The sequence below is a fragment of the Leptosomus discolor genome, chromosome 16, assembly GCF_034619465.1.
Source record: "Leptosomus discolor isolate bLepDis1 chromosome 16, bLepDis1.hap2, whole genome shotgun sequence".
Lineage (NCBI taxonomy): Eukaryota > Metazoa > Chordata > Aves > Leptosomiformes > Leptosomidae > Leptosomus > Leptosomus discolor.
The window spans coordinates 5,281,904-5,300,142 of NC_141406.1; the positions used below are offsets into that span (position 1 = coordinate 5,281,904).

Genomic DNA, 18,239 nt, shown 5'->3' on the forward strand with positions numbered 1-18,239 from the left:
AGGGAAGTTGCGCTGGCTGGCAGAAGGGAAATCTTTGGAATTTGCGCGCTACAGTGCAGTCTTGTCTGGTAAAAGATGGACTCTTCTGGATGACCAGGTTAGCTTCCTGAATTTTTCTCTCATGGTAACGACTCTCTCTCGGTAGCCTTAGAAAGCAGTTCTTTCTGTCCTGTGTGAGGATGCCTTAGGCTTCCCTGAGGTGGAGAATGGTCTCGGTAGTCCCAGCTTTCAGGTCATGGCTGGATTGTGGAACCTTACTCTGCATGGGTATTAGATCTGTGTGAATGTTAAATCTGTCCCCAGGAAAATGCCAATCAGAGCGAAATGCAACAGCGTGTCTCAGTAACAGGCTGCTACAAACAGATCAGACCTGTCCTCTAGTCTCTGTGTGAACTCTTCATGGAATATATGGGCAGATTAAAGAACTCTGATCTTTTTTAGATGTTTAATGATCTGGGTTTGACACACCTAAACGATTAAAAGTGGACTGCAGTTAATTCATCTCCTAAAGACTTAAGGGCGCTGTCTGCTACAAGGATAAAGCTCATCTGTGGTAGAGACAGAAGTTTTTCTTGGAGGCTGGTTAACGTCTGTGGCCTGAGATCCGCCAGGAGGGAGGGTGCAGAGAACCACCAGCTGTCTTGTTACTTCCATATGCAAGGTACCTTGCTTTCTCCTTCTTCCATCTCAAAAATGAGATGCAGTTCTCAATCCCTGCATGCACACAGACATGTGCACTCCCATGCACACATACAAACACACCCTTACCCTTAAAAGAAAATGAAACATTGGGTAGAATTTACATGTGACAGATACTTGTTTCTGCAGCCACTTCACATGCTGCAGAAAGATGACATATTACAACAGGAGAGGGGAGGATGCAAACCCAAAATGGTTATGGTGATTTCAGGAAAATCCGCTGAAGTTTTTTGGATTCACAGAACTCCTTTTTTTGGTTGCTGTATAAGCTGTAGTTGTCCTTCCAGTGTCCAGCCATGTATTTAGAAACCTTCCTTCCCAGGGTACTGTTACCCTTTTGTCCTGTTCCCTAAAGAGTGTTTCATTGGAAGCTGTCAACATACAGCAGGCTTTCGGAGCCCATTTCACGTCTGCCTGCAGAAGGGAAACTGCCGCTTGGCTGCATTGTATGAAACTGCTTGTTTAACTCTGCCTTGGTTTTGTGTGCTGATGGGTGTTTCCTGTGGGTGGGCTGTGTTATGTATTTCACTGCAATTCTACTTCTGCAACCATTCTCCCAAACAGCTTGTTCAGCAGTGGTAAGCAAGATCACCCTCTGTGGACACTTTTCTTCTATGGCAAATGATGGGGTGCCTTGTAGGAGTCTTATCAGCACGAGTAGCTGGATTCTCTTCATGTGCTGAACAGAGATATACGGTTTGAGGCCATAGACAGGCTTGGAGCTAGCTTCTGTTGCTTTTTGCCTTTCTGTTTTCATGCTCATCTAATACTAAAGAATGAATTTGCAAACTACTGGGTTTTTTTTGTGACTAAATGAATTGATTTTGTATTTGAGTGGGGGCCTTATGTTTCATTAAACATCTTTACGTGTAGATGTACTGTCTACATAGAGAGGAGATTGGTTTGAATCTGTTTAGCATCCTAGTGGAGCCTTTTCTTCATCAATCTGAGAAGCATAAAGCCATAGGGATTTGACATGGCAAATGTATCTGTTTTTTTTCCTTTTGGTACTTGCTCTTTGTTCTGGGACAGGCTCCTGATATAGTAGGCAGCGTAATTATTGTTTGTGGATTTTAGTTCTGTGCAAAAGTGTACAAAGTACTGAGTGCACTGTTTCCTGGTTTTGGAGATGATGACTCAGAAGGTGTCAGGGAAATAAGGAAGATGCTTAGTTTTCCATAGTTTAACTCTTCTATTTTTTAGAAAGTGTTGCTGTTATTCCCTAGGCAACTGCATTCACAGCCCATCCACACTGATGCACTTCTACATGTGCTTGGCACTGGGCCCGAATCCCTGATCCTTCTCCAAGTAGCCTGGCCAGCACTAAGAAATAAAATTATAAGATTTTGTATTGTTGATCACCCAGCAAACAGTAGTATGTAAAAGCTGGAGCTTGGTAAGGCATATATAGTAACCTAAAGTTTAACCAAAAAAAAAAGTTAACCCCCCCCCAAACTGTTGCATTCTGGTAACTTATCCCCAACCCAACCATGTGTAAATCCCAGGACCTGACTAGGCTTCAGCCTAAAGGAAACTCAAGCAGTCCTTTGCTAATATGATGTCTTCAGTCGAAGTGCAAGCTCTTAAGTATACTCACCCCTGAACTACCACACATCTATCCTTTCAGTTTGGATTTCTGCACCATAAAGTAGATCAGAGAGCTGATAGAGCTTAGAAGGAAAGTGTCAAAGATATTTTTAATTTGAGCTGGTGGAGTTCTTTATCTAGACCACAGACATCTTTGGGGTTGCAGAACTAAGGGGATGAGAGGGGAAAGGGCCATGCACTGGTTTATGGCTTGGTGGGGGAAGCCTTAAACCCCTGTTGCTGACGAGACAATGCGTTGTCAAACTATGGCCTCACACATTCCCTGGCGTAGAAACACACAGTTAGAGAGTGCAAATGCCTTAGCTCTCTTCTGCTCTGCAGCTGCAGGAATGTTTTTGGAGTGACTATAGACATTACAAACTTGTGCTAGCCTTGGTACCGTTTGCAGTGAAGCCACAGTGATGTGGGGCTTTGGCATGAAGTGCAACTCTCCCTCCCCCTCCACGATTCTAGGTATTTACTTAGGCAGGCAGGTCTGAGCTGCTGCGGCTTCACTGCTCTTTTAGCAGGATTAGCTGGAGCACAGCTAGCTTGGAAGCTTCTCTGCATGCTGCTGTTAAGCCTCTCAGGCAGCTATGGATGTTGTGATGCTGTGAAAGTAACGACACATGCATTTGAACCATTGTGTGGCCCTGGATTAGATGCAGCTTATCTTTCTTTTTACTTAGAAGTTAATTTATTTTTCCCTTCCTGCATTCAAGTTAGATCTATGACTTGATTTCATATTCCCAGAGAATAAATGTGGCACCCAGCAGGAAGGGTGTAGGCAACAGGACAAGGGAACAGTGTTGCTGTGCTGTCTCTGAGTGCCCATGAATTTGTGACTAACTGTAAATTTCTTAGATTCTTCCTTAGCCCCAGCCAGGTGAAATTTGAGGCAGTGAAGGAGAGCAATTTAGAAGAGGGAAGGAACAGGAAAATAAAGAAAAGGAATATTAAGTCTGAGAAAACCAAAAGAAAATGAAAGTGGGATAGAGAGGAGAAAAGAGGTGAGAGGATGGAAGCAGTAACTGTGCAAGGGGGATGGTGGAACAAACTCCTAAAAGCTGGAGCAAAGCAAGGCCAGGGAAGCCATTGCTGTCAGAACCAAATGTGTGAAATGATGTTGAGCCTTTGTATCCCCAGGTAGTTCACTGCACCTGGAGACTGTGCTAGTGCAGAAGAGGGGTACAAGAGAACATCAGAGGGACAGTGGTAGAAATACCTACTCTTAGAAATAAGCCCTCTCAGCACCCGTAAGTCACAGCTGCTGCGCTTCTCTATGGGATGGGATCTCTTACAGATTACCCAAAGAGGAGGAGAAAGGGGGCTTGCTGGTGAGGTAAGCATGACACACGTGGAATAGTGTCCTCTTATCTCTCTCTGCTGCTTTCTCATACAACATGTTTGAACCCATCATCCTTGTATGCCTACCCTTTTTCCTTAGCTGTCCCTTGTCAGCAATTGTCTGTTGTTCCTGTGTTTCATCCGTCTCTGGCTTTGATAGCTTGGTTACTGATGACTTATTGGCTGGCCCTAAAAGGAGAATCAGAACGCTCTTAATGCTCACTCTACCTGAGACACTGGCTAAGAAACCAAGTGCTCTGGCTTGGGCCCAGCTGCTGTCTCCACTTGCCATCTACAATAGCAGCACCCAAAGCAGCTGGGCTGAGCGGGTGAGCTCCTGGCTCTAATCTCTTTGCTCTAGTCTTTTTCCTCCCAGGTAGAGCCTGAGCAGCCTGTGCAGCGTTGTGCTGAATAACCTAGTTGCCCTAGCAACAGTGGTCTTTTTAATCACAGAATACAAGTCTACCTCTGATACTGGTGTTACTGCGTAGTCTATCTGGCTGTGGTTATACTTTGCTTCTGTTGCAAAAAATGGTAGGATGAAAGCAAGAAGAGCCTTCTGCCTTGGAGATAATTAAAATCTCCATAGGTGGATTTCAGTGCTGTATGCAGCAATAATAGAAAGAAGAGGGATTATAACTGCTTCTAAGCTTTTTAATGTGTGAAGGATCCCTGGAGGATACAGAAATAAAGTTTTAAATTCTGTGTGGAGCTTGCTGTGTACAGATCTCATGGCAGTCTGTGACACGGATAGATTCATTCCTTGTTGAGATGTGTTATTTTCATTTTTATGGATAGGGAGACGAAAGTGATTCAAAGGTAGACTGAATCTTGTTGCAAAGCTAGAAATTAATCTCCTTTTCTGAGCCCAAGTCCTCCACCTGCCCTTTCCTTCAGTTTCAGATGAAGGTTTCCCTGTGCAGTAGGAGACAGAATGCATTATAGAAGGTAGAAGTGTGAAGCCTGCTTTTTAGCAGGAGAAAGTGAGAAAAGTGAAAATACTGTGATTCACTGCAAGCCTTTCTGCTAATATATTTTAGTCTGCATTCACTCCCCCATTAACAGAAGTGAAGCAAACTATGAATTTTGAAAGTGAGCATTGAGAATGAAAGAACTATTCCTGCCTTAGAATCTGCACAGCAACATGGCCTTGTTACTGCTGTGTGCAGGAGAAACTGGTTTGGGTAAGAGCAGTTTGAAGAAACTTCTGAAGGAAAAAGAACTCTTACTTGCTCAAAGGCACGAAGCCTATATAGTGCCCAGTATTGATGTTCCCCCTTGGATAATGCCACTGTTAAGCTGTCAGTAATATCTTGCAGGCTTCTTGGGTTAGAAAGTTGCCCAAGGAACAGCTGAATTGAAAACAGATACCTGCACTCCTCCACCGAAGTTCTATGGTGTTAGGTGTTGTGTTTTGATTTGGTTTTTATATGGCATAAGTAGTGCAGAGATGCAAGGAGACATCCATCCTCCTTCCTATTTATAATTCTGGTTAAGGGACTGTTTTGACTCCAGAAACCTTCCAGCTAAAGAGAAGACTGGCCATCTCATATGTGAGGAGGGTATTTTTAATTTTTCTTTTCAGTGTTTCCTCACCTGTTTGGGTAGTGCAAGGTGGGGATTATGCAGTCTTCCCTTATGCGTTCTTTTAGCCAAAGAGCTTTTGAAAATTCCAGCATGAGATTTGTTCGGCTTGCAGGTGTTATAGACACTATCCAACTTTGGGATATCTAAAAATCTCTTTTATTTGTGACTGAGCATTCTTATTTCAGCAACTCCCTTTTAAGATTTACCAAATCACCTTAATAGGGTGTCTTCTAAATAGTTGGAGAGCTCTGAAAACCTCTAACATCTAGACAAAAGTCCCTTCCAGAGAACATGTACCACCTTTTTTTTTTTTTTAACTTTTTTTCCCCCCATTCCTGTGGTCTTGCACAATCTAATGAGTCTTTTGAGGAGCTCTGAGAGCTTGAGCACAAGGTAATACCGCAAGCGACTGGGTGACATAAAACTCATTGAGCTTGTTAAAATAATATTGCCATGGTCCTTCAGCAGCCTTAATGCCTCGTATACAGCTGTTATTTAGCTGGGTGGTATTTGGTATGAACTGAGACAGAAGCTCCCTTCTACAGTGAGTTTATTGTTGGATTTTCAGTATATTGTTTGCGTAAATTCCCTGGACCAGCTCTCCCTCCTCAATAAGCCACATGGATCAAGTTTTATTCTGTTCCACACAAAGTTCACATCCTTTACTGGAATGAGTCATGTTTTAACTGAGTTTACTGTGAGGGAGGAAAGTGGGCTTTAAAATGTTACTCCTCCACCCTGCCTTACTGATGTATAACAGGATTATTAGTATGCTTGGCAGCTGCTGCTTATTATTTTGGCAGAACCTGGATATTTGTGAAAACAAGTAAAAATTGCTTCTACTTGTGTTCAAGTGTGAATCTAATGCATAATTTTAAACTTAAAAGACAAAAAAGCTGTTCTTTTTTGTCTTTTTTTTTTTTTTTTTTTTTTTTTTGCGGCTTTGTCTTCCCTAAGGCTTGTCTGCTACTGTAGAAGTGGATCTAGCTTATGTCACTATGGTTATTTTTCAGTTTTGGGAGATGAGTGGCATTTTGTGACTTGTAAGTGGAAGACGAGGAGGAGCTTTACCCTTTTGTGTTCAGTGGCCCATCCATGGCTATTACTGTTACACACGGAATGCTTCTGGGCATTGACAGGTGAAAGTGCTTCACAGGCCCGTGTAACTCATATGTAAGGTTGTCTCCAGCTTCTCTCAGGCAAGGTGTATGTGATGCAGTGCAACTGTGCAGAAGGCAAATTTTGGTCCTCTGTGTATATTTCTTTGGGCAAAGAGGTAAAAGACCTTTTAACCTATAGTAGAGGGAACTGCTCAGTGTGTGTCATTAATATAATTTTTTGCAGAAACAGTCTCTGTACACAGCTAATAAAGATACCAGAACCAATTTTACTACTCATCTTTCCTGCAGAAGTTCATTGATATCTCATGCAATAATGGTTAATTTGACTCTTCATACCACCGTCGTTTTTTGGTTGGTTTTTTTGGTTGGTTTTTTGGGGGGCTAGGGGAGGGGGGTGGGTAGGAGGGTGCAGGTTGGTGGTTTGTTCATTTATTTAAGGAGGTAGTCACAAAATTAAGGAGAAGGGGCAGCCAATAGAACAGAGCCTCTTTGGATTTTTGCTTTTGGCAGTAGGCTGGTTCACCTGACATGTAAGACCTTTCTTTCCTAGTCCTCTTGTTCCTGAGAACTCTGGAAAGAGTTATGTTTCTCCCTGAACTACGTATTATCTATGGTTGCTAAACTGGCAGGGGCATCATCTGTTCTTGTTCTACAGAAAAAATGGGGTCTGTTACCCTAACCCACCACATTCCTAAACCCAGACTGTTACGGAGCCTGCAAAAGGATTTATTTTGATCGTAATAGTTTTGGAGGAAAACTTGAGGGAATGAGGTGTAATAAAATGAACACCAATGTTAGATGTTAGAAAGGACTTTACCTTTTAGGACTTAGAATGAGTGAAGTGAACGTTTGGTGACAACATGAGTTTAATTGAATTTATGACTCCACTTGATCTATATTTAACTATCACTGACTCTGGATTTACTGATAAGTAATCATAATAGCTGGGAGGCAGGCAGTGGCCTTGGTTGACCAGCCTGTCTCCTGTCCAGCTCGGCTCTGACCAGACAGATTTTTCTCTTGTTTTACAGATGCTTCCTTTGGTGGCACACCACCGAGCTACGCGTATGATGCAGACCGTGCTGAAGAACAGAGGCGACATCATGATATGATGCCCTATATTGATGACTCTCCATCATCCTCACCCCATCTCAGTTCCAAGAGTCGGGGCAGCCGAGACACTCTATCTTCAGGGTCTCTGGAATCTACAAAATCAGTGAGTCCTTTCCTGCCTTTTTGGAGTCAGCAAATCCTTGTAGGTTTGTAAGGGGTCGACTGCTTTAACAGGGAGCAAAGGTAGGGACTACCAGCACTGTAGGACAGATTACCTGATGTAATAGAGCAGTGTCTGATTGATATTGTATATTTAAAGCTAAATTGAGGCTTCTAGCTAAGCCTAAACTTCAGGGATGACTGTTGTGTGTATGATTTTTAAGCCTCAGTTTTTCACCCTTGGTGAATTTTAGTGGAGAGAATTGGTGATTAATTGCTGTTGAGAGGGTCTCTAAATACCAGATATTTTGGAAAGGAGACTCTGGAACAAAACAAAAAATCCTACATAATGATGTTCGTACATCTGTGCATGTGGGTTGCCATTGCCTTTCACAAGGAAAATAAGAGTTATTTTCAGGTAGGTAAAGGCTTTGCTAAAGCATCTAGAATGTAAGATCTGTTTCCTTCACCCTGTGGAAAATGGAGTAAGAGGAATTAAATCTGCCAGCTCTGAAGTATGGTGACTTTGTGTGGGAGGTGGCCACTTTTTATAAAGAGTTTGACTATTCACTAAATAGCTCTCTGTATAATCAATTATGGTGAATAAAAAGTTCAGAAGGGACCACCTAGCCTGACCTGTGGCTTGATGTCAGCCTTCAGGCTATCTTGCTTTATTTTTGATTCAGGTTCAGTAGCATGGCTATAGCTTGGAACTTAAGGAAAATTTCTATTTCTGTTTTTACAATAGTCTTGGTAGAGCGTGTGCTGCTTACCTTGGTAAATAACTATTGACTCTGTTGTCTTCACAGTCAAAAATGTCTTTGTTTCAGCTTGAATTAATCTGACTTTCAACCTTCGTTTCTCTTTATCCTTTTGCTTCCTAGATTGTAGAGCACTTCAATCCCAAGTTGCTGTTTCCCTGAATATCTTTGTCATCTGCAAACTTTTGGTTTCCCCAAGTCATTCATAAAAATGCTTAATACCACAATGACAACTGTCACTTCCTTCCTACTATATTTCCAAGAAAGTGTAGCCAAACAACCTTGAATTCCCACATTGTAAATGACACTTTGAAATGTGTCATTTAAATGGTTTAACATATGTGTTGGCTTTTTGTCCTATTAATTAAGACATCATGGGAGAAAAAGCTGGATATTTTAGAGATATCGGTGTACATGTAAATCAACACCATCACCTTTATCAGACAGTTTTATTTATCTTGCACTGAAATTATTTCAAGAGTCTGACAAGTTCCACAAACCATTGCTACTTAACATTCATTATATACAACCTTCTATTACTCTTTATTGGTTAGTGCCACATCATATGCTTCCTTAGTTTTTCTAGGATGCATGTTAGATTAAGAAGCTTACTTGAGACAATGTTCTTGTTGTTCTTTCTCATTTATAAAAATGCGTTGTCAAGACCTCTTAAAGCATTATCAAGTACATATATGTTGATGTTTGCTTAATTTTATTTGACTGGAATCTAGTTAGCTGTTTACGCTTTAGTCTGTCAATTCTGAGATGCTTTTTTATCTGTCAAGATGAGAATTCTTGTGGAATCTAAGAGGCTTTTGAATGAAGAAATGATCATTAGTAAATTCAAAAGCTCAAAGAATGGTTTAATATTGGCTTGAAATTTCCAGGTTATGTTTCTCAGGTTGAAGGAAAAATGCTATTTGACTACATATGGCTGAGCATTATTTTCAAAGAACCAGTTGTCATAGTGCCTGTGACTGGAGGCCTGGAAGAGATGTTGCCTAATATTTTATCTTCTGCTTTATTTGTTTGAATATTGCCTCATAAGCATTTAACAATAGTTAATTTCAAAGGTACCTTAATAATGCTAGAAGGCTGCCTTTTTAAAAATAATTTTTAACATAAATGACTGATTTCTTCCCTCTGACTATAAAAAGATGTTTTATGGCTTCCAAAAGAAAGAGGTGTCCTGATGTAGATTAGAGTTTTAGTTTTAAACCTCAACCACTTCAGTTGGTCCTGTCTGTAATTAGTCTACAAATGACAATGCCGCTCATGAAGGACAGTCCGTGACAAGGAGGAAGAGACTAATTTATATATGGTTGCAGCATTTCCCAAACAGTTAAACTTTCTGTCATCATGAGTTCTTAGATGGTTTTTACTGTAGTTATGCTTTCAGCTGTAGTGGACAAGCCATCAGTAATAGAATTTTGTGTCAAACACTGTGCTGAGTCAAGCACCTAAAATATGTTGGCCCAGAAATACCAAGATATGTGTCTTTTCTATTTTTCACTACACTTGATAAGCAGAAAACTTCTTTTGTTTACAGGTGTTTGCTTTTATAGTTGTCTCCTTGCCCTTTTACTTTTTTCTTAGGTGCCTGCAATTACTTCTGAAAATTTTAGATTATCTTTATGACTAGAGTTTAGAAATCAACAGTCAACTGTATGTAACACACAACAGATGCGCTATATCCACGACTTGTGACAAAATGTTAAGAATGTGAAGTGATTCAGAAGTTAAGAAATTACTATGGTTATCCAGCCTTGCCTTGTGTGTATAGCCTTGTCTCGAATCTTTATGATAACTTCCAATTATGCAATCATGTCCTGTTTTTTCTATGGGGTTCCTGCATTGTTCAGTGTATATAGTGAATGATACTCACTGGATTCAATATTTTATCTCTACAGCTATGTGTACACCTTATTTACAGGCCACTGTGCAGACTGCTCTGAGTAGAGAAGTACTCATTTCCTTTTGGTATGACCATTATCTCCAAATACAGTTGGAATGCTACACAGGTCTTAATTATCCTTGCAATGTTCCTGTGAGATAAGAGGATGGTACATTCACTAACCACAGATAATCAAGGCAGACAGATTATAGGAAAAGCATCTGCTAATTTTGGGTGCTTAATGTAAGATGCAAAACCAGGTTCTGAGTTTTAATGCAGTTTTCTTCACATTTAAAGTAAAATCCCTTTAATTTCACTTGCAACCAAGAGTTAACAACACTCCAGTCACGCACACAGAAAATGGAAAACTTTGCAAACAATGATTTCTTTTTTAAATTATTTTTTTATTTTAAAGTAATTTGCTTAGCAACACACAGATACAGCAGCGTTCTGGTGTGATGTCCATCTGCCTTATCCATGAGACCTGCCTTCCTCTTGGAGACTGGGTTGTTGCTATCTGGATATTGAGGGCATTTTGCTTTGACTTATTTTGTGGGTTTGCTCTGGGCTTTGTATTTTTCTGCCAAGTGTTTGACTAAGTCCTTCGATCTCCTTAGAGCAGCTATAGCCTTTGGTTGGGTAGCGCATCAGGGTTCCACCTGGTCTACCCAGCCATCATGAAGAAAATGCAGAGTGGCAAAAGCAGCGTCTCTCTTTTAGAAAGGGAAGGAAGGGATACCTCCTGGACTGCTTGTGGAGGGGCTTCACGTTGTTCCCTCAGTGTGTAGTGTGACCAGCTGGCAGCACCTCATGTTCTGTGTTCCAGGGAGTGAGGGCTGCAATTGACTGCTAGAAGGTTTGTGGTGTTCTACACCTTGTCGTCCGAGGTATGTTTTCCAGTCCCCCCTACCACCTGCAGACTGAAAGGCACTGGCTGGTCTGCCTCAAAACTGTACCACTTCAGCCACCTCTTGTGTATGCATATTCCAGCTGCTGTGTGTCCATTGCACAAACATCTGTTGCTGTCCAAGGAGGGTGACAAGAGGTGCGCCAGCATTAGTTTTGTCTGTGACCCAGAGAGGTCGTAATCAACATGGACGTTTGTAGCGTGAATCTCGGCATCCCCTCACTTGTCATTTTTGTGGTAAGGAGGCCTTAACAAATGTTTGCATTGAGCAAGCTAGGTCGTACCCCCTCTTCTGGCTCTTCCAGAATCTGTGCTGAGCTGCTGACGCATGTCCTGGCATAAAGCCAGTGCTTTTGCCAAACTTTGACTGTTGCTCTGAAGCAAGCCTATAAGGGAAAGAGGAAAAAGGAGAAATAGGTTCCACTAATGCTTAAGTTGTTTGTTTATTTAACCGAAGAAGTGATTTAATTTCCTGAATCTTGCTTTCTGTAATAGTTAACTGTTGTGATTGGACTTTCCAAAAATTCTGGAAACCTGTCTTGGAAAATGTCAGCTCAAATATTTGCCGAGTAAGACAGTGCTGGTAGCTTCAGAAGGTGTCAGACAGTGTTTGTAACAGGTACTGATAATTCACTCCCAGAAAGAGAATGTGTCTGTCTTCCCATACAGCTAGGGTGAAAAGTGGAGAAGATATGTGGATGGAGTTGGAGGACAGAGGAAGAGTTTGCTACGGTATTCTTGGGGCACAGGAAAGTATTTGGACAGCTGGAAAGTTAGTGACTGACACTGTTCACTAGAGAGGAGTTATTGCCAAGAGTTTTGGAGTGAGTAGCTTGCAGCTTGGAGGCTAAAGAGACTGGGAGAGGATGGGAAGCTTTGGTTATCCTGATCCTATTGCTGCTACTCACGTGGGGAGAGATTACAATGATGGGGAGAGTAGAAATAAGAAAGGCATTTCAAGATCTGCTCGCCAACAAAGCCAGGCTCTAAGGAGTGTAGGGCTCTGTGGAGGTGTGCGTAGGGCAGCAGTGGAAAGGCAAAGCTGGTTCCTCACCCCCCCACCCCCTGCCCCAGGAAATGAGGGGAATCACTGTTCTAGAGTTTAGAAGATGAGTTTTTTGCCAAAATAGATCTCCCTAACTCTTGTATCTATCATGCCCAAGGAGGCAGGGGTGCTAAAGTTGAGTGACTAATTCCTACTTTCTGTTCTGTTTGGAGGGGAAGTTGGCTGGTACTTAGAGATTCCCAGGCAGAATTTCTCTCCTCTTTTCTGCTGTGCAGCATTGGCAGCAATTGCCGGTCCTCAGTCCAGATTCTTTTGTTTTCACTATCTGCCAGCTATGTGGAAAGCAGGGCTGTGGCAGAGAAGGTTGTGGACTTTTCTCCTAGCTTGGTCCCAAGGGAGTCCAGAAAAGTTGACCTCTGAAGCTACATCAATAAATGAGATTACTGCTCTGCTTGGTACTACTGTTGCTAGCTTGTCCTCCCCTTTCCAGCATTTCCAAATCCTCCTTTCTTCCTCTCTGCATTTGATTTGGGTTGTTTGTTTTGTTTTACTACCACTTTCCCCTCACAAACCCCAGCAGATGCAACTCTTCCTTTTTATTCTCCAATTCTTTGCTCCTTAAGGGCTCTGCCTGGATGTTCAGCCCTTCCTGAGGAGAGCTGGCACAGCAGTACTGATGTTATAAATAATGTTGGCTCCTCTCCTTGCTTCTTCCCTTCCCTGCATGGAGTATGATTGGCTTGATTACAGGATTTGCCCTACTTAATATCACCAAGACAATGAGACACCTTCAGCCTGTTTAGCAGAAGCTTTCAAAGATATTTACACTTTAAAAATGGAAATGAATAGGTTTTCTCTTTTGTTGGCTGTCAACTTCTCTATGAGATTCTGATCTGTCCTTATGGGAAGCCTCTCCTTTGAACACATTCATTGCACTGCGTATGAACACACTGTACCAAAGGAAGGTCTGAGAGTTAAAGTGCCTTTTATACGCCCACTGTGAATCACTGATTCTCTTTACAGAGCTGTGCTGGCAGCAACCACTTTGCAAAATCTTACGTGTTGTGGTTTCTAGATTCTTAATCTGCAGTCTTCTAAGATTTGCAAGAAAACAATTATTGCTGTTAATTTAAACAACAACCAGAGAGCCCCGAGTTCTTTAAACAGAGTCAGGAAGAGCTGAATCTGTCTAATCCTTGGAGCTGGTGAATCTCAGGCTTGCAGTAATTGAATACAACATGCAATGCCAGCCTGGTTAGTAAACTAAAGTACTTAGGCTGACAAGCTGTAAACACATTCAAAACAGCCATGGCTCGCAGCCAGCGTATGCACGCTCTCTAATATCTTCAGTGCTTCTACCTACTCTGACTGGCCTTGGTTTAGGTTGCAGGATTGCACTTATGACTGTGACTCAATCTTTCAGTTTTTAAGTCTTTGGAATAGCAAGAAGCACCACCCAGTTGAGAAGAAAACACCAGAACCTTATAGGCATGAGATACCTGTGCAACTTCCTTTGAACTGCTTTCCCCCTTACTTTTTGTTCTCTCTCTTTTTTTTTTTTTTTTTTTAAAAAAAAAAAAAAAAAAAGAGGTTCATGAGGAGTGGGAGCAAAGCACTGATTGATCGCTTGCTCAGAATTGGCCGAGTGTCGGGTCCTCACAGCTCCCATGGCAGACCACAGGAATGCTCTGGCTGCTGCTCTGCGATGGTCTTGTAAGATAGATTTTATTCTGAAAGGCGTGGGTAGAGAGGTAGCAGAAGATGGAAGGGCAATGGAGAAAGGCTGGAAATGGATGCTGGCATCAAAGAGGTAGGGACAGAGTCAGAACATGAAATACTAGTCCGACTTGTATGAGTGAAAAACGGGCTAATCGAGCTGGGTAGGAAGCATGGGGTGGACTGCTGACCACCTGGCACTCCCTGCTGAGTGGTTAGAGTTTGCCAATCCAGGCTGCTCCCACATCCTGCCGGAACATCCCATCTGCACTTGGGTTAGTAGGTGTATTTTCCCCTAGCTAATGTGGTCTGGTAGATGTGGTACCAGCTCCTCCCCTTGCCACAAGCAGCTCAAAGATTTCTGACTGCTTGCTTCTTGCCAGGGTAGGGGAAGGGTGTCCTCAGCCTTGGCAGGTCTCCCTGAACCAGTGGGGAGCTTGATACCTATGCCCAGGGTGTTCCTGCTCTTAACTGCCCTTCTGCCTGGAGTGCAGAAACAGAGCAGTCAGTAAGGCTGTGGTGGTCACAGCATTCCTCTTTGTTTCCCTTTTTTGTCAGATATGGGCAAAGCAGAAAATGTCCTTGGCACTGGGTGCATCACATCTTGGCGTGCTGTAAGGGGAGAGTGGAAGGCCGGTCTCGCAGTATCTCTGCCTGCTAATTGCTCTGTCTTGTTTTGGGTGAGCAGGTGAGCCTGTTCCCAATTCTGTAAGTGAGGAATGTTGTAATACCAAATAATAAACTTGCTTCTCCCCGATGTTGGCACCAGCTCCCAGTGAATTTCTCAGTCCTGGAGCACGTTTCATAACAAGTGTGACTTAAAGCACCCTGAGGCTGAAGAAGCACAGGGGCTGTTTTCCAGATGTTCATCTAGCAGCAAGAGCTGCTGCTCGGTGCAGCCTCAGATGACATTGTCAGCAAAGGCCTCCCTCAGCAGGAAACTCTTGTCAAGGCACTGGCTCTCAGGAGGAAATAGAGCGCGGCAGCACAATGCAGACAGCCGCGCTGCGGTGTGGTATCGATCCCTGACACAGCAGGAGCAGCAGGAAATCATCTTTTCACATATGAGGCATCTGTATGTAAATTGGAGGTACTGCATTGGAAACCTCTAATGTGCTATGTGATTGCTGGATAAACTTCCCTGAGGGTTTCTTCAGCAACTGCTGTACTGTAGCTTAAAGGAGCCAGGCCCTGCCCTGTCTGGCTGCATCTGAGGCTAGAGTTTTGCAACCATCACGCTTGGAAAATGCTCCTATTAAAAAGGGTTAGGACAATACTGTGGACTTTGCAAAGTGACCTCGTGGTAATGGCCAGGAAGGAAGGCCTCTAGGGTGTCCTGGGAGATGTTTGTTTCTCTGAAAGCACATCTCTTTTAAAGAGAGGAAATTAACATTCAGGCAGAAAATGCTGTCTCTGTCAGCTGACGGTGCCCAGCAAGAACTGGCTTGTAAATTAAAGCTTTTACTTGTGAAGAGGAAAACTGTTCTGAGTTCTATACGGAAAACTGTTGTGCCATCCGTTGTGATGGGGAAGTTTGAATCATTTGAATAACTTGTCATTGTGTGCTGCTCTTCACAGATGTTACAAACATACCCAGCTGGTTTTTAAATCCTCACCTCCTCCAAGAGAACCTGCTAAAGATAATTATAGTGCTGTGTCAATATTGACCAGTTACCTCATCCTTAGCAGTGGGGACTTTGGAGCACTGTTAGTTTTTCTCAGTGCTTCTTTGTGAAGCTGCATTTTTCTTTTGTAAGTGTTGTAAGAAATCTTTGGAAACCAAGAGGTACTGTGTTTTTCTTGCACGGGGGCTGCTACATCCCTGCCTCTTTGGATGAAGGCAATCTTTGTTAAACAGCTTGGGCTGTCTGCCTTGATTACATGTATATGCCATGCCTTACAAAAAGGTCCGTGAGGGGGACATGCAGGCGCTATTGGTACAGAAATCATAAGGAATGGTCATAACGTTATTGCACACTTCTGTTTGAGCTGTAACAGGCAGTTACGCAGCTGCTCTGTAGATGCACAGAATCCGTTGCAGCATTCGCTTTACCATGTGGTTTGTCACTGGTGGTGTTCTGAAATCTTCTGAACACGACTGCTGAATTACAAGTTCCTACCTTCTCTGAGATGCCCTTTCAAGGTTTTGAAAGGCTCTGTGGTTCTCACTGAACCTCACTGAAGGGTGGGATGCAAAGACAAGTTCTCTTTCTGTGTAGTACCTGATGTGTGTAAATTTTACTCATTTCCTTAGGATAGTTTCTGTCTGCCACTGTTATTTAAGAGGTGATGGTGGTATTTCACACCTCAAAGATTTTTTTATAAAGTGGTTGCTGAGAGGTCTTTTAGCCTAGAAGATAGCTTGCGAAATTTAGTGAAAGCATTCAAAAAAGGAGGATGGTTACTGATGAGACTGAATCCAGAAATATCTGGGAGCGTGAGGATCTGTTTCTTTCTTTGTGTGGTGCGTAGGCTCAAAGTCACACTCAGAATGTGATAGTTACTGTAAGCTTACCTATAGCCAAGGTACCTTCTTTCTGTAATGAACCTCGTATATACCTCTGCAGGGTTCAAAGCATAGGACCCTAAACTAAATAGAGCTTTTTTTGTAAGCTATAGGGCTTTATGTTTGGTCAATAGAGTAGAGCATACTGCTGTGTTTTCTGATCCTCCTGCTGCTGAAATCAATAGCTGAAGATTCCTCTGGATATTAAAAAGAGTGAGATGGAGTCCGAAACAACCTACCCAAAGCCCTTGAAAAGTATCTACTCTTTCAGATACAACTACTGACTCTATTCTTAGAGACATTTACCAACATAAAAAGGTTGCAAGAACAGTAAAAAGCCATTTCTGTAAATGGCAGAAATAAAAAGAACTGGAAATAACCTTTTGTGATAGGGGAGTGTTTCTCATTATTTATAACCTTCATTGTTCTGCCACATTTTTTTTCAGAGTTTATGGAAATACTCAGTTTCACTTATCAGGTTAAGCATTTTTCAGGTAACAGTTTTGAGAGGAAGGATAGTTGAAATTCAACATAGGGGATTACTGCTTCTCTTAACACGATCTTCCCTTGATGTGTACATTTGCCCATGAATGTGGTTTGTTTTTTTTTTCTATCATTCTTCACCTGTTTTGGTTAAGAACCCCTTTGTGGAGTCCCAATAAGAAAATCAACGTGTGCATTCCAAGCAGTGCTGATTATTCCATCCTCTAACTAAAGATAGACATTGTGCAAGCTGGCACTGAAAAATAATTTAATGAATAGTAGAGAGTGGGAGAAAGAACAGCCATCTTAACAGCAATGTCGGGCTGTAACTGCTGTGTGTTCATGCGTGTCGGTATATAGATGCAGGGGAAGTGATCTTGTCTGCATAGAGGAACACGGCTTTGAAGTAAGATCATAGGGAACTCTCGTGGGAGGAGTGAACTGCACATAACCAAGGGTCCCTAACATTTGTTTAGGAGTATAAATTCTGAATTTTTAAGCTCTGTGTTTTGAATTTTGTGAAGAAGTCTAGGCACCTAATTGAGGCACCAAAGTTGGATGACTAAAGCTAACACCTGTAAACAATCTAAGTGACATCAGTTGCTGGTAAATAAAGATTTCCTTAATGTTTGCATGTTTCTCGAAACAGGACACAGAGCACAGGTGGGTTTTTTGTTTGGTTGGTTTTTTTAGTCCAAAAGTAAACCAAAAAACCAAGTATGCTGTGGTCAGCTGAATGATGTCATTTACTCTTCATCCTCATTCTTGGTTTTTCTTTTTTCCTTCCTCTCCCTCCCACCCCCCGCTTTCCTTTTTTTTTTTTTTTTCCTTTTTTCTTCTTAACAACTTATTTGTAGAGTGAGCCAGACCTGGAGAAAGGCCTGGAGATGAGAAAATGGGTCCTGTCGGGAATCCTAGCCAGTGAAGAAACCTACCTGAGCCACCTGGAGGCTCTGCTGCTGGTAAGAACTAGTGGCAGATAGCATTTCAAACACTGGTACTTGAATTTTCCCTGCTGCTTCCATCCAAAGTTTCCCAGAACTTCACATACCATATACATTCACCAACCCAAGTTGCTGGGTGCAAAGGGTACCTGTTACTCCTCCAATAGGGAAAGAGAGGCTTAAAGAAAGAACTGAATATGGCACAACCAGGGAGTTACTAGTGTGGTAGCATCCAGGAGCCCTGTCTTTCAGTATCCTATGTTAATTATTAGACACATTGTTGTACAGTTGGACAGAGATTAAGGAAATGGAGTGCAAAGGGATTTTAATCGCACCATTAATATCCTGGGAAAATCCACCTACCAGGGGTGGCTGATCCCCATGAGAGAACTTGTTAATATCTAGCTTTCAGGAGTTGTGTAAATGCAAATATCACTTATTAATGGGATGAAAAACAACTCTCAGGAGG

At 42.2% G+C, this 18,239-nt stretch overlaps 1 protein-coding gene across 1 annotated transcript in view; it reads left to right on the forward strand.

The window, feature by feature from the left end:
* BCR (BCR activator of RhoGEF and GTPase) overlaps nt 1-18,239 on the forward strand; it is a 98,603-nt gene that overhangs the window by 42,651 nt on the left and 37,713 nt on the right. The window contains exons 2-3 of the mRNA XM_009961403.2: nt 7,373-7,557; nt 17,684-17,788. Of these exons, the coding sequence (XP_009959705.1) occupies nt 7,373-7,557; nt 17,684-17,788 (290 nt within the window). The remainder of the gene's footprint in view (nt 1-7,372; nt 7,558-17,683; nt 17,789-18,239) is intronic.